Here is a 26,595-nt window from a genome sequence, read left to right as displayed (position 1 = left end):
GTTCCAAGAGGGAAAATGAACATTTCTGAGTTTTCCTTGTGGGAAGATCTTCTGTTTATGCCGTCAGACCCTAGAGCTGGAGGGGCCGTAGTGCTGGCTCGTTCCCACGTGGTCTGAGCATTTCAGCTCAGGTCAGCTTGCCTGTGGAGCACCTGGTGTTTGTAGCCTTTGGCTGTGCCCCGTGGGCCGTGCAGCCTGTGCACCCAAAAGTGTGATTATAAGAGTGTGAAGAGGCAGTCAGAGACGGGGAGGGTCTGGGGAGGCTGGGCGCAGGGAACTTGTCATAGGTGGACTTGAGTGAGCCCAGGAGTTTGCAGGAATTGAGCTGGGTATGAAACCTGGAGTCTTGGAGAAACAAACAAGGAGCTGGGAATCAGTTTTTAGAAGAAAAGATCCTCCTTGGGTTTCAGGGGTTGGTGTGAGGCCTCTTGTCCAGGTCTCACTAGACCATCCGCCGCCCTGAGATCCCCCATCTCCTACCTGCCCAGCAGCCCTGCCTGGCTTTGTGCAACTTCAGGCTGCTCTGGAGAGGACTGCCACGTTGTGATTTTAAAAGCTGGTCTAGAAGGCACCTGGTGTAAATAATAGATGAGTTTTTCTGTTTTGAACAGGCAGCCTCCTTGAAGAGCAAATGCAGGGGGTGAGGGCAGGTGAGGTTTTCTTCCTGGGATGGATTTGAGGGTTCATGTCTACTGGGAATCCTTCTGGGGGTCCTGGGAGTGCTCTGGCAGTTTCTCCACCCCTGGGGCCACCATGTGCCCCTGAAATGACCATAATATTCCCCTCTCTGGCTCTGGCGACCTCATGCTAGACAGGGCAGGGCAAGAAGGGAGGAGATTTTAGGACTGGCTGGCAGATAGCTCCCTTAAAAAGCAATGTGCTCGGTATGACCCTGCCCTGGTGAGTCTGAGGCCCACATCTCTGCCCTTTCTCTCCCACCATTGCCCTTACATGCCGCCCCGTGAGAAGTCCACAGCTTCCCATGCCCACAGCTCTATTGTGTGGGGCCTGGAGCTTGGCGGCATACAAGTTTCTATTGTGGCCGGGTGGCAGCTAGGGCTGACCTGTGGGGCTGAGGAGGTGGGGCCTGGGGCCTGACAGTGGAGCTATTCATGGGCTCTGCCCCATTTCCTGCTGCCTCTCATTGTGGACAATTTTGGGGGGAGGGGAGGGGAGGAGGAGAGGGGGTGGCCAGTGCAGCTATTGTTCCTGGCAGTGGGAGCCCATTATGCTTAATAGAAGTCCTTTGATGAACAGATCTTTGCCACTCCAGGGCCCCTCTCCTGTTCTCTGATGTTGGGTGAGCTGCCTAGCCCGACCCTGCCCTCTCTCAGCACTCCCCATCGCCAGAAGTCTGGAAGGATCCTGCGCTTTGGGTACTTCTGTCAAGACTCCCCTTCTTCCCTCTCAAGTCCCCAGGTTCTGCCTGGAACCTCCCTGGGTAACAGCGCTGAGCAGCTGGGCAAGGAGTGGGGATGCCCAGCCACCTGCCCGCTGCCTCTGGGAGTGGGTTTCTGCCTGAGCTCTCTTGGCCCAGCTGCATCCTTGGGTGGGGGCCAGGCGTGTGCCTGGGCAGCTGTCAGTCTTGAGGCCCCCACTTTCCTTTGTACTTCAGCGCCCCGTGTCCCTGTGCCTCGCTGGAGTACTCAGCTGCAGAAAAGCCTGCTTGCTGGCCGGCCGGCCTGCAGCCTCCTCGCTGCCTGAGCCACAGCCATTTTTCTTTGTTCTGCCGTCTCTGGGCTCTTGAATCTCAGGCAGGCGGTGGCAGGCTGGGCAGGCAGCAGGCAGCGGGCACACAGCACCAGCGGAAGCCCTTGTGACATGAATCTTCCCACTGAGCCGATGCCGTGCTGTCTGCTTGCTGTTACCGTCACTTCCCCCAGCTGTACCCCCGGCTCCCCAGTGGTGCTGAGATTTCTCTTTGTTTAAAGAGGGTCTTGCCATCTTATTGGATCACAGTGCTGCTGGCTTGTACAGTGGGGGCAGAGAAAGGGCTTGCCTGTTCGTGCCACTGAAGATGTGTAAGAGAGGGAGAAAGACTGAATTCATGGATGCCTTTGGGAGCACCGTCCTTCTGGACTTTGGCAGAAAAAGCCACTCCCAAGTGCAAAATGTGATCTTCCTTTACCTCCTGGTCCTTCTCTGTGAAAGAGTCATGTCAGGACAAACTCTTAGCATTTAGTGGCAGGGGTAGTTGAGAAAACAGTGATTTTTGTTTTTCGGGTTTTTTTTTTTTTCTTTCTTTTGAAGGGTCTCTATGGTTGTGGTATTCAGTATTCTTGCCTGGAAAATTCCACGGACAGAGGAGCCTGGCGGGGGCCGCAAGAGTTGGACATGACATAGCGTGCACACGCCACCTACACCCCCCCCCCACACACCCATCGTCCCCTGCCCTTTTGCATTTGAATGTCTCTCATCCTCAGTTTTTGGTGGGCAAATTGAGCTTCCTCCTGGGGAGTCTGATTTTACTCAGTGTGAGGTCACAGCCCAAGCTGAGGGTTACTCTTTATGAAAGTGTGCCCGCCCCAGCTCACAAATCTCCAGCTTTCTTAACTGCAGTCTCTAATTGTCCCCCTGCCTTTGACACAGAGTTGTTTGGTATGAGAACTCCTGAGCTCTCACTACTTTCTGTGTTTATCATTTTATCTTTCCAAAACCCATCCATCTTGAGATCAGCCTGGCTGTCTTATCTGACTCTTATCAGCCAACCTCCTAAATTAGGAAGCAGGTCCCAGGCCTGGACAGGGTTGCCGCCTTGGAGTGCCCTTATTGCAGCAAATGTTGGACCAGACTCAGTAAAAATAGCTAGGTTCGCTGTCAGAAATGTTGAAACACAGATGCACCTTTTAGGGTTTTTTGCTTGTTGTCGTTCTGTCGCCAAGTTATGTCCAACTATATTGTGACCCTGTGGACTGTGGCCCACAAGGCTCCTCTGACCATGGAATTCTCCAGGCAAGAATACTGGAGTGGGTTGCCTTTTGCTTCTCCAGTGGATCTTCCCAAACCAGGAATCAACCCCTTGTCTCCTGGGTCGGCAGGTGGATACCTTACCACTGAGCCATCAGGGAAGCCCAGTTTTTAGGGTAGTTGGGCCCAAACAAGGGTGGGAAAGGTCATGATTGAGGCAGCATGCTGCTCCGGAAAAGCACAGGGGGGTAAGGCGAAGCGTTGGGTCCCAGCTGTGCCGCTGGCCTTCCTGGTGACCTTGATCACTCATTTCCATGGGCGTAGGTCTCTGGAAGATGGAAAGGTTGCTCAGATGAACTTTGGTTGTTTTTGAGCCATGACTTTTTGAGTTCTGTGAAACTAAGTCCAAAATGCTTGTTCACTACACTGAGCCCCTCTCGCCAGCTCTGGGTACTTTTTTGGGAGAAATATCATTGGATGGGGTAAACGGAGGGCATCTCTTCCCATGGGTTTTTTTGCCCTCAGGTTCTTGAGGGAGTGGCAGTGGTGATGATGACCTCCCCAGATGTCTGTGGTTTTCACAGGGAAACCCTCCCACCGGCAGCCCCAAAGCGTACAGCACCCCTCAGGGGCTGAGTGTGGCACTGGGAGCCACTCAAACAGACAGTCCTGCCTTAGACAGGAGCACTGGCCCTTTTCTTGGACATACCACACTCCCTCTCTGGCAAACCTGGGAGGAGGGAATGAAGACTGTTTATTTTCTGTCCTGCCAAAATGAGGCCAGGCTGTTAAAAGTAGAAATAAAACTTATAAGATGGAGATACCCTCTGTATTTAAATATCCTCTTTAGTTCTGGGAGGTGGGGCTGGGAGTGAGTGGAATAGCGGGTAGAAGGCTGAGGTTACATTTTGTCTCTATTTTGTTCAAAATTCCAGGAGGCAAAATGGGTTTCTGGCCCTTTATCTGCCTTTCCCCCACCCAACCTCTACTCCCTGGGGGGCCTCCTGTGTCCCCAGGCTTTCCTGCCTTTGTCTGCTGGGCTGGGATCGGCCTCCTTGTCACAGCTCTGGCCTTTGTGCTTCTGCCCTGCCCTGCCTCACAGGAGGCCTGTGCTCTTGGAAGACGTCCAAGGGGCAGGGAGCCCAGCTTTGATAAACATTTGGTTAGAGTAGCTTCCACAGCTGTGAAATGGGAATAAAAATAACCTGTGAGGGTGCCCTAAAATACCAAACCAATTCCACAGTTAAAGCATCCCTGCAAGAAAGCTGATGACATCCCTAGTTAAGATGGGTGAGCTTTCCCCTGTCACTTGCCCTAAAGGTCCTCTCGGTCAGCGCTGTTGCTTTTCCCTCAAGGCCTCTTACACCCTCACTGTTGAGAGTATTGCCCGCAGGCCTGTCAATGGGCCGGGCTGGCAACACCTGGCAGCCTGTTGCCCTGCAGACTCACCCCACAGCAGCTGAAGCAAAATCTGCATTTAACAAGATTCCCGGGTAATTTGCATGCGCTTTCAAGTTTGAGAGGCTGTGTCTCAGACACCTCCGTCCTGCCCTGCCCCACCTTCAAGACTCTGTTTTCTCTCTTTTGTGGTTTAGCTGTCTTCACCCTCCTGCCCTGCTTAAAGTTGCCGACTTTAAAAGGGTCTGGCAACTCCGTCTCTGGGACACGAAGATCGCAGCAGGTAGCCCTGGGCACTGGGGGGGTGTCTGGGAGGTGGGTCTGGGAACTATGGAAGCCGCCTGAGCTGGCAGCTGCGGGTGCCTCCTCCAAGCTTGTCGGCGAGGTCAACTCTGGGGCACCGGGCCGAGGAGGTAATTGGAGCCCTCCTTTGTGAAAGGGGGCTAAGAGCCTCCCCGGGCCATCTGGTGCCACTTGGCCCACCCCATCCGTCCCAGCTGGGCGACAAGGAGATCAGAATCAGGTTGTAAATGTTGTTTGCTTTTTGTAGACACACGAAGCATTCTATAAAAAGATTTTTGGTATATGTTGAAGTTCAAATAAATAGTCCAGAAAACGGACTGTATATTTATTTTTTGTAGTATTTTTCTTAGAGGTAAAAATGTTTGAAATGATTTTCCTGATTTCGCTAAGATGGCCTGCCTTCCCCCTGCCTTCAGGTAGAGGTGGGTGGAGGGCCTGTGGGGGTGAGTGTGGGGCCCCAAGCCTGGGGATGCCCCTGGCTGTCTGGAACTGTTTTAGGTACTAAGCTTCTAATCTCTTTGCAGATTTTTCTCAGCTTTTTTCATTAGAGTCCCATCACTGATTTGTGTTTTTGTTTTTTGTTTTTTGTTTTTTAAATCTGCTTCTCCCTTCCCCTCCCTGCTCGCTCCTCTTCTCTTCTACATTTTCAGTGCATTTCGTCTTACTTATTTTTCTCCGGCAGGCCTCACCTTTTATAGCTTGCTGGGAAAGTTTGCTTTCTTCCCTCTGTGAGACTGGCCCCAGGCTGTTTGCCTTGCTCAGAGGCCAGGAGCCAGGCTCTGCCCTGGCTTGGTGAGCCCTGTCCGCCCTGGGCAGGACTAGGGGGCGGCCCTCCAGTGCTGACTTCGGGAGTCAGGTGGGTTGGTTGGTTGGTTGTCTTAAAAAGTATATTGCAGTGGGAACTGTGCAATTTTGGATACAAGGATTTTGAACATCTTAGAGCCACAGTCTTTATTTTATGTCTTCCAGGCATGGAGGAATGGAAGAAAAGGTGTTTAATTCTAAGTTTTATATAGTTTGTGTTGAGGGGGAGGAGGGTGGGATATCTCTGCAAAGAGAACGTTTCCCACCCACATTAGACACTCAGGTCACATCCTCGCACTGAGTTGGAGCAGCTCCCCTAAGGGCTGCCCAGGACTCAGTTATTGGAGCAGAATTTATTTCTGCCCGAGAGCAGGCCCACTCGTCACTCAGTACGTCTGTGGCTGTTAGGAGCGTCCCATTCCCCAGCCGGCCCGGTGGCGCCTTGGTGCCATCCACAGGGCCTGACCCAGAGCTCTGTTGAGACTCCTGGCTGCCACCATGCCGGCTTGTAGTGGTTAAAGCTGCTGCTCTAGGGAACATTTCCTGACCAGCTTCCCGCCTCCTCCTTCCTTCCTGGGCCGCATCCTGCCCTCCTGCGCCTGCCTGACAGCATTTAGCAGAGGGAAGCGTGTCCTGAGCCCCTCCGGTCAGGTGCAGGGCTCACTCGAGTTCTTGGTCTCCACAGCCCCACTCTAGGTGCCTGGCAACAGCAGCAGCAGCCAGGACGTGTAGAAACCGGTCCCGAGGTGTTCATCTCCCACAGTAAAAGCCTCTCCCCGCAGGGACTCGCAGAGCGAGGTAGTACACTGATGGGTTGCTAGACTCTTGGCTTCATCCATTCATGCTGTGGCCTTGCCTCAAGCCGTTTGTGGAGAAGCTCAGGGTGGACAGAAGGCCCAGTCCTCTGGGTCCTGAGGTCCAGAGGTCCCAGCATGCAGGGTTCATGGGTTCTTGTCCATGTTGGAGATGTCGCTGTAAACAGGGCCCAGAAACCGCATCTTGTGCGCATCCGCTTCTGAATGTAAACATTTCATGTGCATATCGGGTTTTCAGAAACAGGCCTGCTGTGATTATCTGGGCTCAGGGCTCCCCATCTGCATTTAAACAGGTGGGTTCACATTCAGCAGCAGAGGGAAGGCCCCTGGGAGGCCAGGACGGTGCCAGGCCTCCTTCTGCACAGTCCTTTGAGAGGTGGAATGGCAGCCGCTGCCGGCGGCCCGGCCCTCTCACCTGTGTGGGCAGGCAGGTGAGGCATGACTTGCCTGATGCATCATTTTCAAGATCTCCCTTTGGGACCCAGGATTGTCTGTTGCCCCAGTGTTTTCTTCTTTTCTTTAAAGAAAAATGTCCACAACTTCTTACATTTTATTTGAGACGAGTTATTTTTGTAAACTCTTCCTTCATTTGTTTTGTTTGTTTTTTGACCATTGCTCAAGATAGGACTCAGGTTATGCATTTTCGCCAGGAACACCACAGAAATGACATGTGTCCTCAGTGCATCCCGGCAGGAGGGACAGCCATTGGCTTGACTCATTGCTGGTGGTGACAGTGGTGGTTACAGGTGATATCTGCAGGGTTTCTCCATTGCTGAGTTACTATCATGCTCTTTGTAATTAATTAGTGTTCTATGGGGAGATACTTTGAGACCATGTAAACATGCTGTCTCTAATCAAACTTTTGTTGACTAGTTTTAGAGCCTGTTATGGTTTAAATGTCTTTGTGAGTTCCCCCACCCCGCCCATTCACATACTGAAATTGTCTGGTGCCTGGCCTGATGATGTTAGGGCTTGAAACCTTTGGGAGGAGCTTAGGTCATGGGGGTGGAGTCTTCAAGAATAGGATTAGTGCCCTTACGAGAGACCCCTCAGAGCTCCCTTGCTGCTTCACTGAGGACCAGGGACGAGGTGCCAGCTTTGAACCAGGATGAGGCTTGAACCCCACCTTGTCGGTGCCTTAATCTTAGACTTCCTAGCCTTCAGAACTATGAGGAATAACCTTCTGTACTTTAGAAGCTGCCTGGTCTGCCAGTTTGGTCCAGTCTGGTATTTTGTTATAATAGCCAGAACAGACTTAAGGACCCATTATCAGTTATTTCTGTCATTCTAGAATTCCCCAACCTGGAGTTCTATGGTTATTGAATGGTGATGATTTAATTACATAAGTTTTTACATTTATCCTTCTGTAAAGAACTTTCCCTTCTCTTCCATTTATATATTATTTATCCATTTATAGAATTAGAATGTATTATAGTATTAGAATGGAGTCATGGGTTCTTACTTTATTCAGTGAGTTAAAATGCATTAATGTTATTTATTTTGATGCACACATAGTTCCAGATTGGGCCAGTGGGGGGGTCCCTTCAAACTGTCTGCTGTGAAGGACAGCTCTTAAAAATGTGGCTTTCCAGGTCTGTCACCCTCACTACTGAACGAGTCTCTGTGTGCAGTTTGGATAAAGCTCCTTGAGTGATTCCCCAGTTATGTGGAATTTGGGATCAGCTGGGCCAGACCCGTCATTTTCAAGCGTGTATGTCATAGAGCCTCCCCTTCCCCCTAGCCACTTGAAGAGAACTGCTCTGCACACCTCATGCTGGGTTTCTGGGTCAGAGCCTCTTTGTATAAAAGCTCCTGTAGCTTAAAAAGTAATAAAAATAGTAAGTTTGAAAATCGCTGGATTAGGTGACCTCCATTTGAGGCCCAGCATGTCTCCCACTGAGCCCTCGCCTCACTGCTTCCTCCTCTGCCCCTCATCCGTCCCTCTCTTGGCTTCTTTCCTGGTGTCAGCACCGCGGGAGACAGATATCTCCCCCCAGATTAGCGAGGGGCCCCTTGGTGCTTCTCAGACTCAGCAGGTCTGGGGGTTGTGGGGTTTTGGTAGTGGAAGCTCATAACGCTGTGATGGTTAAAAACAGAGTTTCAGACAGGAAGCCAAGCTCGTAGAATCCCAGGCCCACTGGGGAGCCCGGCGGGGCTCAGAGCTGGCAGCCCAGGTCTTCCTGGACTTCCACCTGGAGGCCTTCCCAGGTCGGGCAGTCAAGGGCCTGAGAGCCTCTGAACTCTGGGAACCTCCCTTCCCCAACACCTGTGTGGCAGGGCTTGTCACCCGGGGATGAGGGACGGTGGGGGGTGGGGGGTTGAGGGGCCCATCCTAACTCCTGGCTGAGTTTGTAGTGTTTTCCCACGGTGAGGAGTCAAACTTCCGGACCCCTGCGGTAGTTGCTGCCACCATGTTCATTTTTGCACTGTTTGTGGCAGACCCTGAGTATGGAGAGTTGGCCCTAAGGCGTATGGGTTAGAGTAGGACTTAGACACTTCTGACTCTGAGGGTGAGTCGGAACCGAGTGGGGAGCCTGTGGACATGAGGCCCTCTTTCCCCTCTAAGAGTGATAGTGCCCCTAGGCAGAGGCATGATATGACACCCTTCCTGTGCGTGAGGTTCCCTTGGGCAGTGAGGCAGCCTACTGGGTTGCCTTTATGACCATCTCAGTTACCCATTTCCCTTGAAGGTCGCCTGTCTCTTCCAAGGCTTCTCCCCTTTCCCTGTTCCTTTGGCCTGTGAATGTTCCCCAGTTCACAGTGGGCTCTGAGGACCTGGAAAGTCGAAGGCCTATGGTGTGCTGTTTGGAGGTGCAGCAGGGCCCCCAACTCTGTTGGGAATATGGCTGCCCTTCCTGGGGATCAGCCTGTGGGCAGATACAAGTACTGGGAGCCTCAAAGGTCAGGTGGAAAGGTTGAATCTTGGTCAATGGCCAAGTCTGGAGAATGAGGTAGGGAGGAGCCAGCAGAATAACTTGGTAGAGTTTTAGCCTGGGATATGGGTGGATAGTGTTGTCAGGTCAGCACAGTTCAAGTGGGTTCCTTGCTTGGGGCTCTCACATGGCCCAGATCAAGGGGTTGGCAGGGCTATATTCATTTCTGGAGGATTTGGGGTAGAGTTTAGTTCCTTGTTGTTTGTTTTAGAACTGAGGCCCTGTTTCCTTGCTAACCGTCAGCCAGGGCTCCCCTGAACTGCTGGAACTTCTCTCTGCTCTTGGCAGGTAGCTCCCCTGCCTTAGACCCAGCAACAATGCATTGCATCCTTCTCATACTTGGAATATGACTACTTCTGCCCTCAGCTGGGAGAAAGCTCTGCTTTTAAGGGCTCATCTAATTACATTGGACCCACTCAGATAGTTTCCCTATTTTAAGTAAATTGATTATTCATCTTGATTACATCCACAAAATCTCATTTGTCCTTTTATATGGTTATAAATTATACTTCCTGTTTTTCCTTTTTTTTTTTTTACTTTGCTCAGTGAAAAGATGGCAACTAAAATATTTTTGAAGTCTTCCCAGAGATCTGTAGATTTAATGAACACACCTAATTTTATCCTCAGTTCAGTTCAGTTCAGTCACTCAGTCGTGTCCGACTCTTTGCGACCCCATGAATTGTAGCATGCAGGCCTCCCTGTCCATCATCAACTCCCAGAGTTCACTCAGACTCACGTCCATCTAGTCAGTGATGCCATCCAGCCATCTCATCCTCTGTTGTCCTCTTCTCCTGCCCCCAATCCCTCCCAGCATCAGAGTCTTTTCCAATGAGTCAGCTCTTTGCATGAGGTGGCCAAAGTACTGGCGTTTCAGCTTTCGCATCATTCCCTCCAAAGAAATCCCAGGGCTGATCTCCTTCAGAATGGACTGGTTGGATCTCCTTGCAGTCCAAGGGACTCTCAAGAGCCTTCTCCAACACCACAGTTCTAAAACCCCACAAAAGTTAAGATAAAGGGAATTTTTAAAAAGGAATCATTCTATAAGGACGTGGAAAGTGGCAAAGGAAGCAAAAGCAAGAAAAAATGTTCAAATCAGGAGTTAGATGGGTGAGTGACCCACTTGGAAATGTAGGAGTTGGTGTCGCCATATTATTTTAGGGGGGCTTGGAGGGGAGGAGCATCAGAGGCGGCTGAATATAAGGACTGTTTGAAGGCAGTTCATGTGGTTAAACCTCTTTCTTGTCTCCATGGTGCCTGGTGACTGCCCTTTCCCTTTAAGTGAGACATTGGAGATTCCTTCTGCTGAAGGGAAAACCAAGGGCCTGGGATATTCCAGTTGTTCTTAGTAGTTGATGTGAAGAACATCTCCACCCCCCAGCCTTCTATCCCACTTGGCTTCTAGAACTCTGACAGCCAGCCCCTTACCTTCCAAGCAGGAGATTAAGAGACCTCACTGAGGAACCTGACTGACCTAAGGTGGAAAGAACTAAAGATGCCAACAACAGGGACTTTATAGCAGATGGGCCAGCCAGACTGCCCTGCACAGAAACCCACCTGCCCAAGGACTCAGTGCTTCTAGGCAACTCTTAGGCATTTACGTTTAGTCATGAGGATTACTAATGATTGCTAATACCTGAGGAAAGCACCTAACATGAAAAGAAGCAAAACAAATGGGGCGGGGGGAGCAACTTGAAATAAGTATTCTACTTTGAGAATATTTTGAAAAAAATTAGACATTTTCTCAGAGAGATAAGAGAAGTACCCATGAAATAGGAATAGGATACTATACAAAAGGAACATTTAGGAAACAAAAAAAAATTAAAATTTTAAAAGAATAAGGGCAGAGCAAAAATATCGAATCATTAGAATAATTATAAATTTGAAAGAGTTTTCTGGAAAATTAGACAAGAAAGATGAAGAAGAGATGGATAATAGAGCAGAAGAGGTAAGATGTTTAAAGAATCAGCTCAGGTTCCTATGTCCATTAATAGGAGTTGCAGAAAAAAAGGCAAGTGGGAAAATCACCCAGAAAAAAATTTCCTAGAAGGATATAGGTTTCCATATCAGATGGACTCGTCAAATATTGAGCTGAGTGGATGAAGATAGGCCAGTATGCTGATCAGTTAGACCAGTACCTTGAAATGTCAGTGTGCTGGGAAGAAAAGGATGATCCTACAAGTTTACAGAGAGAAAGAAATAGGTTAAGTACAAAATCAGGAATCTGAGTGGTTTCAGACTTCCCAATACCCTGGAATGTAGAAGATGTTAGGGCACTGCCTTCAGTGTTCTCAGTAGAAATGACTCCCAACCTAGAGTTCTATACGCAGCCAAAATTTATTCACAAATAAAAATAAAGTAAAGATGTTTTCAGACATACATGGTCTGAAAAATTTTCCTCTTGCCCTGAAGATTTCTTCCACAAAGATGAGCAAAGACTGGCTCTTTTATAGGCTGTATCCCAAATGAGGCCAAGGGGCTTCTTCTGGGCACCAGTCCAGATTAAAGTAGCTCAGAAGGTTCCAGGAGAAATTTCTTCTGGAAGAGGAACTAGATGTGAGTGAACTTATTGAGAGGAGATTTGGACAACTGACATTGAATTTGGGGTTGAATATTAATAAATTCATAGAAAATTAAAGAGAAAAAATGAGAATTGTTAAGTCTAGAGAACAAAAAGTTGTCTAGGAAAAGTAATCGTGGCTCATATGGCTTGCCGTGATGACTCACATGGTCCTAATAATGTAGACTCTGAAAATTAGTGTCGCTGTGGGTATAATTAGAGTGGAGATATGGGAAAGGAGTGTGAGGGGAGTGGTTTGGGACAGGTGGCTGGTACAGGAGTAGGGTTACATTTTCCTCTTCAGGGCAGGAAGTGGTGAGGTAACACCTAACAATGAAAAACCAGGGAATAGCATGTACTGAATTTTCTAAGACATTTGGAATGTTAACATCAAGAGCACCTAGAAGTTAAGGGAGCCCCTGGAAAGGGACTGGGGCCTTGGGGCCTAGGGTCTGTTTTTTTTTTTTTTCTGAACACAGCATTTACAGTCATTGATTCTTGCAGGGATATGTTCAGAAATAATTTTGAAAAAAATGAAGATAGCAAATCTGGAACACGAGGCCTGTGATAAGGGCAAGTACTGTTTCCCAGACCTCAGATGTACATAGGAGTATGTGGGCACTGGATTGATTGTTCAGGGTGCTTCTTGTGTGTGCCAAGTTGCTTCAGCTGTGTTTGACTCTTTGCGACCCTGTGGACTGTAGCCCGACAGGCTCTTCTGTCCATGGGACTCTCCAGGCAAGAATACTGAGGAGCTTCTTACTGTGGGCCATTGCAGAAATCCGATAGCCATTATCAGTGGCTGCTCATTGCCAGTTCTCTTTGTACACTTCTGAATTGTCTAAGTATTTTACAGTTCAGCATGTACTACCTTTTTAATTAAATAAAGCTGAGAGACGGAGGAGGAAACAATCTTACAAGTTAATGTAATCCCGGAGTAGATGAGCCCTCTTTACGGTGACTGCAGAGGTCATCACACTTGTGGGGCCAGCATCCTCCACCAGCAGTGGCCTCAGTTTACATTTTAGTACATAGGTGGTCGTGGTAAGCGCCACAGTAGAAGCCTTTTTAGAAAATCACTTGTGAGCCTACCAACCCACGAAGCCATTTTCATGCTTTTAGCTTCCATTTTGACCTTTAACCACATGCTTACAAATTGTTTCATAATTGCAAGCTAGGATATTTAGATTTTGAATGCTTAACTCATATTCTCGTTCTTCTTTTGGTTTCTTTCCTTGAGGCAAACTCTTGAGTCATGAGTTTATTGGATTAAGGGTAGGACTTCTTCTTTTTTTTTTTTTTTTGAATGTCTATAACTGTATTGCTTACCAAAGGGTAGTAACAGTTTATTCCACTCCCAGCAAGGTATGAGTGCAATAGCCTCACCATGGGATTGCCAGCAATAGTGGTGGTGATTTTGTGAAAATAAAAAGGGTAAAACAATATCTGTGAGTTGTCTTTAATTTCTTTTCCAGTGACTTTGAGTAGTTTTCCATCTAGAAATTGTTTTGTTCTTCAGTTTTAGTATAATGCCCATATCCTTTGTCCACTGGTCTAAAATCAGTCTTCTGTTAAGTATGAATTTCTATGTGTTGGAGATAGTATTTAACCTTGGTCATAATCACTACAGCTGCAGATAATTTTTATCATTTGTTTCCTTTTTAATTTTAATGTTACTTTTCATTGTTATATGGGAATTTAAAAGCATATCTGTTTTATATTGATAGTTTTGTACTTCCATTAGCTTAAATGTGAAGGATACCCTGTTCTTGAGTGTGTATGTGTGTTTACTATTTAGATAGACTTTAGTGGATTATTCAATTCCTCTCAGGTGGCTAACCAGCTATCTTAACATTTAAATAATTCTGACTTTCCCCCTTGTTTTAAGAAGTTGATGTTTGGACAAACACAATGCCTCCTACTTGCCACATGAATGCTTTATTCTGTTATAATAACTTTTGGAGTTGAGACAGTTTGAGGACTTGGAATTAAATAATTGTTTTCTCTATAGAAAACACAACATAGCTTTTGGAGAGTTTTCAGTTGTGGTGGTCGTTAGTAGCTGTGAAAATTTATCTTCTGTTAAGAAGCAGAATTTTTAGTCTGTGTATTTAAGGTATTAAGGGTAAATGCTTTTGGTGTTGACTGAATTCGTTAGCTGGTAGAGAGCTGAGTTTTGCCTCCCTCCGATATGACTCTACTTGGGTTAACAACTATGGTGAGAAGTGAGGACTGTAGTCACTCTGGAGTCATTTTGGCTGACTTCTGGGTCGGGTCTGGTTCTAGTTACAGCACCACCATCCTCGTCACCTTTTGGGGTTCTTTGAAATGTGGGTAACACCTCAGGTTGGTGGGGGAGCACTCAGTCTTTTCTCCTTCCTTCAAGTTCTGAAGCTGCCAAGCCAGACCTCAGACACTCATTGCCTTCATTCCACCCCAAACCCAAGGCTCTGTGTTGGAGGATGTGGCTTAGGCTGGGGTCCAAACAAATCTCACTGTTACCTCCTTCCACTTAAATTCAGAACTTGCCTATGTGGGGACCTGGATTTTCTGGTTGAAGCTCCGGACCTGCTTCTCTACCCACCCTGGTCTCAGGACAGAGCTGGCGGGTCAAGAGCAAGAGGCAGCTTTTCCTTGCTGCTCCTTTGATGGCGTGTGGCGCGGTGCGGGACCCCTCTCCCCACCTCCCGGTCAGTTGAGCGCCTTCTCTCCCCTGGGGAGGAGTAAACAAGGGGGTGAAGAAAGACTAAACTGCACTGTTTCCCTTCAACAGCTTCCTCTTCTGTGGGTTGGAATGGGGAAATAAGTGTCATTGAAACACCCTACCCCAAGACCTCATATGGTTATTTTGGTCCAACAGAAATGGTGCAATGTTGAAGCAAGTGTTCTGGGGGTGAGTGACAGGCATATCTGAGGGTGACGCATCATCTCATGCATGGTTAGGGTGTTTCTTTCTGATCATTCCCTGGCATGGACCTGGCTAGTATAGTTCTGAATGTTTAAGTCACCATGGAGTTAAGGCTTGGGGTTTATATCACAGATGTTGAGATTCTCTGTGTGTGGGTTTGAACCGTGACATGTATAAAGGCAGAATTATTTCCTGGTTGAGTCTTTGTGGGGCGAGACCCTGGGAGCCCAGTGGAAGAGTGAGGAACAGGTGGTGAGAAAACCAGCCCCCTGCAGAGAACCCACACTCCAGAGCACTGGCTCCCTGCAGCCCGCCTGACAAGGAGCTCCCTGTGGCCGTTCCGTGTTCTCCCATGTACATGGCCGGAGCAGAAGGAGATCAGGGATCTCCACGCAGCGAGTCCGTGTCACCTCAGGGTCATCGTTGTTCAGAGGCCCTGGGCTAGGGGCCAGGGATGAGGTCTGCCCTGCTGTGGAAGGCATACAGGCCAGTGTTAATTAGCTGATGTCTTTGTGAAGCCAAGATCCAGGAGAAAGAAGGGAGCCTGGCTTTGTTTACTGCTTCAGAGGTTTGAGCAGAGTTCTTTACTACGGTTAGGTTAAATGACTCCAAGGAGCACCCCTTAGGATTCCTGAACTTCAGGGTCTTGTGCCTGAGCAGCCCTCCCCAGTCTCCGGGGACCTTAGGGATCGGCCCCATTTTAGTTGAGGCCCTGGAGAGGCAGACGCTTGCTCAGGGTCAGGTCATGTGGCCAAAGGAAGGACTCTGTCCAGGAGTTCCTGTTCACCTCCTTGCAGCCATCCTGTGTGGCCCAGGCTGTGTTCAGGCCTTCGGTGTCCTTGTGTTTGGAATCTTCCCTTGCTACCGGGAGTTGTGTTCGTGCGCATTCTGGGAGGGGAGTGTTGTAGAAATGCTGCTCTGGTGTGACGGGGAGGTGGGGATGGGCTGCTGGGTCACTGCCCGCTCCCTGGCTGGTTTCAGGCCAGGCAGGTTGGTACTCCCAGCTGGGCCTTGACCATACTCCTGTCCCTCTGGGAGGGAGTGGGCCAGTGGGCAGTGGTGTCTGGTCTCTGCCTGTTGGTTGGTTCTGTTCTGGGAAAGATGGTGGAGCAGTCAGAGTACCCACTTCCAGAGGGATGTGGTTTCACGAGCCTGCCTGGCAGCACTTTCTCAGAACATGACAGACCAGGGGCGAGGCCGCCAAGGCTGCCTCGGCAGGAAGGGATTCTGTGGTGGCTGCTCCGCGGCAAGGCGCAGAAGCTGCTCTCTTACTGGCAGCTGTGGGTGGGTTGTCTCCCCACTGCCAGAGTAGCCTTGTTTGTTTTTGCCCTAGGCCTTGGGTTGCCTCTTGTTCCTCTCCTCACCCTGGGAAGTAGGGTGAGTTCTGGGGCTAGGGGTGGGCATTTCCAGTGAGCCTCAGATCCCACCCTGAGGGTCAGCTTGAGGCACCTCCCCCACCCTTCAGCCACTGTTGGGCAGCAGATAGAGGAGGAGTTAAGGGTCCACCTGGGTTGCCATCGTGTTTCAAAAATGAACATAGTGAAGGTGGACCAGGCCCTCGGACTGCACTCCTTTTGAGGGCACCCTCCTTTGTAGGCTTTGGACACAGATGAAGGAGAGTGGCCCACCCTTCACCCTGTGCAGTTTGGTGTTCTATAATCTAAGCTTTACTGTAGCCCAAGGAGGCCAGAGCAGTGGTCCTAGAGGGTGGGAGGTTAGGCAGGGAAAGGGGGAGTGGAGTGAAGACTGGCTGCTGTGAGTTCACGGGATCTCTCCACCCAGGCCAGGGCGCTCTGCCTTCCTTACCTCTTGAGGGCTGCGCTTGAGAGGTTGTCTCAGAAAATACTAGATGAACAAATGTGACTTCTGCTGACTGGCCACTGTTAGGTCATGCCCAAACCTGCTCTTTCATCTCTTCTTCCCAGACTCGACTCTTACTAGTCAAGCCCTCATTTCTTCGTTTGGTTCCCTCAACCCTTGGTTGCTTGGCCGCAAGCAGTGGGTGGGAAGAATGTGGATTGTGGGGACCGCTGTCTCCACCCGCATGTTGCCTTGGTTTGGGTCCTGAACGCTATGGTTTTTGTCTTGCTGTTGGGCAAGTCACATGAGCATTCTGAACTCTTGTTTCCCTGTTGTGAAGTGGGGGAATAAATATCCAATGAAGAGGTGATGACCTAAATGTTTGGGAAGGTTCCCAGCAGAAGTCTACATGACACTTTTTAGAAATTGCTATTCTCCATTCTTTCAAAAATTTTCCTCCTATTTTGGCTGTTTATGGGAAGTTGACTTCACTGATTTTTGTCTAACCTATAGCTGGCATTAGTATTAAACCTCTCTCTGGACTACTTAAAGAACACAGGGAACAATTTGGGAATTTCGGGAGTCTGATTCTGTATCTTGCCTTTGCTCCTTCCTTGGGGAGCAGATTTTGGGGAAATGGTTTGAAAAATTGAGCCTGCCATCTCATCACTCGTCCTCTCTCCATAGATCCTGCTTCTCAGAAGATGCACTATTATAGATATTCTAACGCCGAGGTCAGCTGCTGGTACAAGTACCTCCTCTTCAGCTACAACATCGTCTTCTGGGTGAGTGGCTGAGAGCGGCCGTGTTCTCTGTCCTTAGTAAACCATGCTTCTTCATGTACTTTGGGTTTACCTGGCCCCCATGAGGTGGCAGTCATGGCCCTACCGTCATGAAGCCAGTAACAAGTAAATTATAAAATAGACCATCAAGTGCTGTAATGGGGAAGGCCAAGGTGATTAAAGACCAGTTTAAGGTGCCCTTCTTCAGCCTAGGGGGTTCAGGAAGGCTTGGGGCTCTGACCCAGTTTCCCTCCACCCACACTCCAGGAATGCCCCAATGAGACATCAGCTGTGAGGTCCTTTGTGCACACTGGACTGTGGGCCAGGCCCTGTCCTGGTTTCTAGGAGATAAGGGTGAACAAGGGTAGTAAAGCCTTGCCCTTGTAATGCTGGTGTTCAGCTGGAAGAGGTATTAGCTTAAAAGCCTCAGAGCAGGGAAGGAGAAACCACTTGGGCGGGGTGCTTGGGAAGGACGTTCAAAACAAAGGCTTGTGGGCAGAGACCTGAATACTAATCAATACACAGCCATGTGGGGTCTTGGGAAGAAAGCGCTGGTTAGGGAGAGCAGCATGTGCAAAGGTCCTGAGGCAGGAATGAGCTTGGTATGTGCAAGAAACAAAAGGAATTCCATGTGGCTGGATCTGAGTGAGTACAGGGCATAGGGGACACAGGTTAGGACATGGGCACAAAGAAGCCAGGTCATGTGGGACTCAGTGGTTCCCAGTAAGTAGCTGGAATTACTTTCTGCTCCTTTTAATAACACTTGGTATGTTATAAGTTGGATGGTGTCATCTGATTTTGGAAAGATTCTGAAGAGTGAAGGGATGAGTGGTGGTCCCAAGTTCTGAGATGAAATTTGGGGCAGAAGAGTTAGAATGATCTCTTAGCCAGACACATGGAGTTGTCTGTTTCCTGGAAATGCAAGTCTTGGTCACCATCGGAGGAAAGGGTGACCAGATTATTGAAGGAGAGTGTATTGACTGAGGAGAGGAGGAGTCTGGATGTAGAGGTGGGGATGCTAGAGGTGGGATTAAGGAGGAGAGTCCACTCCAAAGTGGGCTATGAGTGAGTGGCCTGAGGTCAGAGGAAGACCAGGAGATTTTTGTGTCATGGAAGTCTCAAGAGGAAGCCCTTCACGTAGAGAGGAGTAGGGTGGGAACAGAATACTGACATTGGCTTTGACAAGGTGGAGTTTGTGACCTTGACCAGAACTGCTTGAGGGTGGAAACCCACATAGAGCTGGTCCAGGAGCTAATGGGATGTGAGAGAGTGGAGACCAGTGACTCATGACAGTTCTTTCAAGGACTCTTGCCTTAATGACAAGCAGAGAATTTGGTACTAGCTGGAGATTGTCAAGGGGTTAAGAGAGATATCAGAGCATGTTGGTGAGATTGGTTCAGAGAGAGGCAGACATGGATTCTGTGCAGGGGAACAAGACCACTTGACCACACATAGAGAGTTTTTAAAACTGCCCTGTAATATAAGCAGCATTTCTGGTGTCTGGGTCTGCAGCTAGTGTCTGGGGGGACCAGACAGAGGAGGAGGCACAGGGTGAGTGGTCATGATGCCACAGTTGCCTCTGCTGAGGATGTTGACCTTTCCTATTTGGACTGGAATACTTGACAATAAGGCAGACTTGCCACACTTCTCAGCCTTTCACCCTTGTTTTTCCAGCATCTTCTCCTGATGATTTATCCCAAATTTGTGGGGGTGGGGTGGGGGGGTGGGTTTCTGTCCTGGAGAAATAGGGTGGGATTCAGTGGCTTGGCTGTTTACCCCAGGACTTTTCTGGTCCCAGACAACCTTTCATTAGCAACCACCTCATTGCCCCTGTAGTAGAGCAGTGCTGAACATTTGAGGTGGTTCCTGTGGACCCCTCCTAATGGGAAGACTGTGGCTGCCCCTCCCTGAGATGTGCGACGTCCAGACGTGCATTGCTACCTGTCTGGAGGGGAGCCTTCTGGCCCCACCTGGAGTCCCCACCTGCCAGCCAGATGCACAGTTCAGGGCCACCTGGTTTAGACTGGCGGTTTGACCTTTTTGGCCTTGTCCACCCAGCTGTTGTACCCTTCAGCCAGCTGGCCGGCTGTGCTTATTGGCCTTACATCTCAACCTCTGACTCTCATCCTGATTTTTGCATCTGGAGTGAAACTCTCCTGCGGCCGCTGTGGCTAAGGGCCTGGGACTCTCCATTTCTTCACAGCTTCTTCAGAACAAATTCTTTGCTATTGGGAAGTTTTACTAACCTACCCCGTATAATACATTGGCAGCAGCAAATTCAAATTGTAGAGTTCATGAATCCAGAATTGTAGCAGGTCTGTTTGGTTATTGAAGGAGGCTGCAGTGTTATCAGAGTTTTGCAGAATTGGCAATGTGTGTGGTCGAGAGCTAATCATTTAGTTGGTGTCCGCTGGGGCAGAATGGGATGGAACAAAAAGGAACAGTCAGGAAAACAAGGACTGAGAGAGCGTGGTTGGGAAAATGAGAGGGGGAGGCCGCCTGGCCCCTCCCTGCTGAGTTTTAGGCAAAGATTTGCTGTCTTCTGTGCAGGGCCTGAAAACGTGGAGTGAGGTCTGAGAACTGGGGTGTAGAGCCCTTCGATTAGTACATGGCGCAGCCGGGGCTGCTGTGTGCCAGTCTGGACTCCCACCTGAGCTAATTTCTTTATGAACTGCTCTCACCTGCCTGCTGCCTGCTTCACAAGGTTGCTGAAAATGTGTAATATGGTATGCCTTCTCAGAGGAGTTTTCTTTTTTAAATGGAGAAAATACAGAAATGAAACAATATAATGAAACATCCCCCAACCCCATCCCACCACCACCACCATGCTCCCATCAACTGGCTTCAAAAGTTACCAACTCAGCCAATCTTGTTTAATTTATATCTTCTTCCACCTTGGATTATTTTGCTGGATCGTTTTGCAGAGAGTTTTTGTTTGATTTTGATGAACTGACAGTGAGCAGTGGAGCAGGATGACAGCCTTAATGGTGGACCTGGGCTCAGTAGGCAGGTTTGAATATGAAGAAGCAACTTGTTGATTCTTTGACCAGTTCTAGGTGCTGGAACAAGCAGAGGTTTTATTTAGCAGGTTGCCCCATCCAGAATTATTTTCACAGTAACATTCTTTATAGCAAATACCTGTAGTACTGTTCTTTAAGCTGTCTCTTTCCAACTTCAGGACCAAGATTTTCCCATGGGACATTTAATACTTACTGGAGGCAAGAAACATGGATGCCCCAGTATTTGTGTCTGTTCTGAACTGCATGTTTTACTAGGTGAGCATGGAGCTGGGCTTCATGGGGTTTTCATCACAGGGATGTCAGGGAAATGCTGCCAACACAGCATTTTGAGGACACTAATGTTTTTTACCCTTCTTTTGGTTTTTTAAAATTATAATCATTCCTTGCTTGTGTTAGACCTATTTCTGGGGTGGAATCTCACTTTGACATAGGGAAATGCAAATCAAAACCACAATGAGATACCACTTCTCACCCCTTAGAATGCGTATTATTAAAAACAAGAACATAATAAATGTTGGTGAGCATGCAGAGTGATTGGAATCCCTGTGCACCATTGGTGAGAATGGTGCAGCTGCTGTGGAAAAAAAGTATGATGGTTCCTCCAGAAGTGAAAAAAATTACCATAACATGCAGCCATTCTCCTTCTGGGCGTATATCAAGAAGAACTGAAAGCAGGATTTTGAAGAGGTGTTTGCACACCCTTGTTTATAGCAGCATTATTCACAATAGCTGAGAGGTAGAGCCACCCTGGTGTCTACTGAAGGATGAATGGATAAACAAAAGGTAGTCTATACGTGCCATGGAATATTCGGTTCAGTTCAGTTCAGTCACTCAGTCGTGTCTGACTCTTTGCGACCCCATGGACTGCAGCACGCCAGGCCTCCCTGTCCATTGCCAGCTCCTGGAGTCCATTGAATCAGCGATGCCATCCAACACCATCTCATCCATGGACTATTACTCAGCCTTAAAAAATAACGGAGATTCCTACATGTACTCCCACATGGGTGAGCACTGAGGACATTATGCCGAGTGAAATGAGCCAGACACAAAAGGACAAGCGCTCTATGATTCCACTTATATGAGGTACGTAGAGTAGTCAGAGACAGGAAGTAGAATGGTGGGAACTAGGGACTGGGGGAAGGGGAAGTGGGAAGTTGCTGTTGAACAGGGTCAGTTTTACAAGATGGAAAGATACCTGTGGATGGAGGTGATGGTTTGACAATTCTATGAATGTACTTAATGCCACTGAGTAGTCTTACTTAAAAATGGTTAAGATGGTTAGTTTTATGTCATGTGTTACTGCTGCTGCTGCTAAGTCGCTTCAGTCGTATCCGACTCTGTGCGACCCCATAGACGGTAGCCCACCAGGCTCCCCCGTCCATGGGATTTTCCAGGCAGGGGTACTGGAGTGGGGTGCCATTGCCTATATTATGTGTACTTTACTACAATTAAGTTTCCTTTTTAAAAAATTATTTATTTATGTTTGTCTGTGCTGGGTCTTCATTGCTGCACCGGCTCTTCTTTAGTTGCAGCAAGCGGGGGCTACTCTCAGTTGCCATGTGCAGACCCCTCACTGCGGTGGCTTCTCCTGTTGAGGAGCACAGTCTCTGGGGCTTCAGGAGTTGCAGCATGTGGGCTCAGTGGTTGCTGCTCGCAGGCTCTAGAGCACGGGCTCAATATCTGTGGCACACGGGCTTAGTTGCCCTGTGGCATGTGGGATCCTCCCGGGACAGAGATCGAACCCGTGTCTCCTGCATTGGCAAGCAGGTTCTTTACCACTGAGCCACCAGGGAAGCCTCACTATGATTAAAATTCTTGAAATATCTCACTTTGACTTGCAGAGGAAGGGAAGCTGAGAGAGGCATGCAGTCTTTGTCTTTGTTCATTCTCACCCCCACCTGATTCTGGAGAGAATTTGGGCTTCCCTGGTTTTACTGAGTGTATCCTCAATGAGGGATGATTCCGATGATGCTGGCAACTCCAGGATTGCTTACCACCACAAACACTGAGTTTAATCTGCAGAGGTTCTGATGAAGCCCTTGCCAGGATCTATTTCAGAGATGGATTAAAAGTGTAGAACCATGGGCCCTTTGTAGGCACAGACGATCAGCCTGTGTTTCACAGAGAGCCCCTGCCCTGGGCCTTCTCAGGGACATGAGCCACAGCTTCCTTGCTTGTAAAATGCAGGAATTCGCTTCTGAGCCTCAAGTGCAGCCTGTTTCTGGGTGAGAAACATGGACATTTGTGTTCTGTGACCAGCATGGCTTGAGGCCCCTTCCTTCAAAGTAACAGATGCCTCCCATGAGTAGGGTAAGCATGTAATTTGTGGTCCAAGTCAGGAAACTTTAAAGAATGAAAGAGAGGTTATTAAGAATTTTGCTGGAACAACAGATGTAGAGTATTTCGCTTTCACTGCTGAGAAGTAGTACCTTTTCCCCTTCCAGTTTTATATACTGAACTTTTGTATTTGCTTGGAAATTCTAGAGAACTACACAAGGCCCCCCAGCTTTACTGTGTTCCCTCCTACAGGCTCCCTTCTCCTGTCTGCGCTCACTCACAGTTTCACTTGGTAAAAGTATCCTCCTCATTTTGCAGTCTTAGGATAGAGCATTCCAGGTTGCCAAGTAGACTTCCTGACCATGTCTTTGAAAATTCCATATTGGACTTTGAGGTTTTTTTTTACTATCCTGGATAAGGACGCTGTGATTATCTTTTGTAACACAGATTCTTGCCTTTGGGGAAAGGACGAGAAATTATTTGCTGGGATAGGTTCCCAGGAGTGAGATTAAATGGGTCAGAAGGTGTGTCCATTGTTTTGACTGGCCTGACACATTTATATAATCATATTCACCAGAAAGGCTGCCCCAGTTCATAGGAAATAGATCCCCTTATTGTTTGGCGCACACGGGTATGTGTTTGTGTGTGTATTTTTCCATATTTTGGCTTGCCAAGACAGAGGGCAAGGATTGCTTAATTATAGACTCCACTTGAACTGGGAGTGGCTGATCGTTGCAGGCCCTCAGCTCCTGATCTCACTGGTTCAGGCGCATCTGAGGCTGGGACCCCCAGGAGGAATTTGCAAGGATGGGCAGTATGTGTACTGTGATTATTGCCTGGGACATGTGATTATTACACACTCACAGGGTGGTGTCAAGGCTGAGTAACTGATGGTGTGTGTAACTCTGCTTCTGGCAAATAGTCAGCATGGCTCAGTCTGACGGGGTGATCTGTCATCTGTGGGGGAGTAGCTTACTCCCACCTTGTTTATACCTTTCCCCTCCCAGAAATGTGTTTTTAAAAAATCCCGTCTATGGAGGTGTACATTAAATAGAATACATATACCCATTTCGGATGTTCAGTTCACTGAGTTGGCAGCTATACACTCTGTATAATCACCATCACCACAATAAAGATATCAAAGATTTCCATCTGTCCTGAAACTTGTGCTTTTCTGTAGTCTTTCTCTCCCCACCCCCTCCTCCAGCAACCATTGATCTGCCTTCTGTCATTATAAATTAAATTTCACTCTCAGATCTGGCTTCCTTTAATTTAGAGGATGTTTCTCTGGGTTTCTTTTTTTCTTTTCTGTTTTTAATTTCATGAATTTCTTTAAAAAGTTTAAAAATGTTTTTATATTTAAAAATGGTGGTAAAACCTATGTAACAAAACTTAGAATTGTAACCGTTTTTAAGTGCCCAGTTCAGTGGCATTAAGTGTATTCATGTTGCTCTTCATCCATCACCACCATCCATCTCCAGCCTGTTGTGTGGATTTCTGCTTTTTATTATTTTCTCTCTTCTATGTGTTTTGGGATCATGCTGTTCTTTTTCTGTCTTCTTGAGGTGGAAGATTAGGTCATTGATTTTAGATCTTTCTTTTTTCCTATAGCGTAAGTACCTCATTTTATTGTGTTTCCCAGACACAGCAGTTTTAACAAATTGAAGGTCTTCTGGCAACCCTGAGCCGAGCAAGTCTATCAGCACCATTTCCCCCAGTAGCAACGGCTCAGTTCATGTCTCTCACATTTTGGTAATCTTTGGAATATTTCAGACTTTTTCATTGTTGTATTTGTTATGGGGATGTGTGAATAATTACTATTGTAAAAAAGATTATGAGTTGCTGAAGGCTCAGATGATGGTTAGCATGTTTTAGCAGTAAAGTATTTTCGAATTAAGATATGTACATTTTTTCCTTAGTCATAATGCTATTGCATACTTATTAGACTGCAGTATAGTATAAAGATAGTCTTTACATGCACTGGGAAACCAGAGAGCTTAGTGTGACTTGTCTTGTATTGGTGGTCTGGAGGCGAACCCAGATGTGTCCAGGGTATGCTGTGTTTGATGATGCTGCACGCTTGTTTGTATCCCACACGTCTTGGGATGTTTTCATTTCATTTGGTTAAATATCTTGTATATTGTTTATACAAGTATCTTTTCTTTCCCTCCCTGGCTTCCTGCGGAGTTTCTCTTTTGTTACTGGGTTCCAGCAATTTTATCATGATGTGTGTCGGTGTGTTTTCTTGTGTTCTGTTTGAAGTCCATTGTGCATTTTGGATTTGTGGGTTTATATTTTTCATCAAACTTGGGATGGCTTCAGTTATTATTTCTTTAAATATATACCCCATCCCCGCCTTGAATTCCTTGTTGTCCCACAGGTCATTGAGATGCCGCTCAGTTTTGTTTTGTTTTGTTTTGTTTTTACCCACTCCATCATTTAATTTAGATGGTTCCTATTGCTTTCTCTTTGAGTTCACTCATCTTCTGTAGTGTCTAACTGGCAGCTAAGCCCATTTAGTGAATTTTTCACTTCTAATGTTGGTTTTTCTGTTTCTAATAGTTCCATTTGAATCTTTTTTATATTTCTGTTTCTCTCTTTGCTTATTTTCCTGTAAATCTCTGAGTATATTTAAGTATCTGTTTTAAAGTCTTTGCTGATTCCATCTTCTTTCTCATTCCTGTCTTTTTTCCAGCTACTGATTTTTTTTTTACCTTTTTATAGGTCATGCTTATCTGGTAACTTTTGTTTGGATGCTAGACACAGCTTTTCTGCCCCAATATTCTTCCTGTCTTGGTCAGCTTGGGCTGCCATTCCACATGCCATTGCTTTTGTTGCCTAAACAATCGGAATGTATTTTCTCCCATTTCTGGAGGCTGGAAGTTTGAAATCAGGGTGCCAGCATGGTCAGGTTCCGGTGTGGGCTGTCTTCCTGGCTTTCACGTGGCTGCCTTTCTGCTGTGTTCTCACATGGCAGAGAGAGAGAGAGAAAAAAAACACAAGCTCTGGTCTCTCTTCCTCTAATCATGGAGGCTCCACCCTCATGACCTCATGTAACCGCACTTAACCTCCCCGTCTCCAAATACCATCACACTGGGGCTGCGGCTTCAAGATGTGAATTTTGGAGCGACATAACTTTCAATCCATATCAAGTCTTTTGAATTGGCATCTTTTGTCTGAGATTCATTCTTGCTGTGGTACATAACTATAGATTGTTGATTCTCGTTGTTGTGGGATATTCCATTGTGGAAACATATTATTTGAATTACTTGTAGTTTTATGCTAGTAAGACCTGTTGAAGTAATATGGAAACATACCAGGGTTGGAGACCTGAATTACAGGATGTCCCGGGGTTCACGTGGCTGAACTGAAGGAAACCCTGGCTAGGTTCAGATGGTTTCGGCATGATAGTTGAGTGCAGGACGTGGCTGACGATGGCTTGCACGCCAAACCTGGCTCTCTGCCCGTTTTAGCACATAAAACTTTTTTTGGAACAAGCCCTGCCCATTTTCCTGCTAAAACAACAGAATTGAGTAACTGAAACAGCGACCTTCCACCCGGCAAAGCTGAAAATACTTACCATTTGGCTTATGGAACTGCCGACCCTCAGCTTAGTATCTTGTTAATCATCCATCTGTGCCAGCAATGGCAGGGACTGGGGCGGGGGTGAGGCGGGTTGGGGGTTCCTTCTCGCTATCGCCTGGGGCCGCTGCCTGTAACCATCCTCTGCCTTCCTTTCTTTCAGAGGCTGACCAGAGTCAGATCTCTGGGCCGGGCGTTGTGTTCATGGTCCCCCTGTTATCTGGGAGCACAGAGTGTCTGTGGAAGCTGCCCCAGACCCCTGTGGGGTGTCCTTCCCCATCCTGGCGGGGCCCCTCGCAGGGGTTCACCGGCTCTGTGGGAAGGGCACACATTCTTCTGGTTTTTCAGAACCGCCCTTCCTGCAGGAGGAAAGGCTGGTGTGTGATAGTGTGACCCAGGGCAAGGCACTGACCCGCCCCGTCCCGTTTCCCTCTGAGATGAGGAAGCTGGGCTCCAGCATCCCTTCCGGCCCCCAGAACTTCCAAACTCCCACCCAGAAGTGGCTGGCT

The 26,595-nt window shown here is 47.9% G+C and overlaps 1 protein-coding gene across 1 annotated transcript in view; it reads left to right on the top strand.

The window, feature by feature from the left end:
* TSPAN14 (tetraspanin 14) overlaps nt 1–26,595 on the top strand; it is a 54,164-nt gene that overhangs the window by 9,495 nt on the left and 18,074 nt on the right. Inside the window, exon 2 of the mRNA XM_018042480.1 lies at nt 17,113–17,210. Coding sequence (XP_017897969.1) covers nt 17,130–17,210 — 81 coding nt within the window. The 5' untranslated portion in view covers nt 17,113–17,129. The remainder of the gene's footprint in view (nt 1–17,112; nt 17,211–26,595) is intronic.

Source organism: Capra hircus, chromosome 28 (assembly GCF_001704415.2).
Source record: "Capra hircus breed San Clemente chromosome 28, ASM170441v1, whole genome shotgun sequence".
NCBI lineage: Eukaryota > Metazoa > Chordata > Mammalia > Artiodactyla > Bovidae > Capra > Capra hircus.
This window is presented reverse-complemented; position numbering and strand designations above follow the sequence as displayed.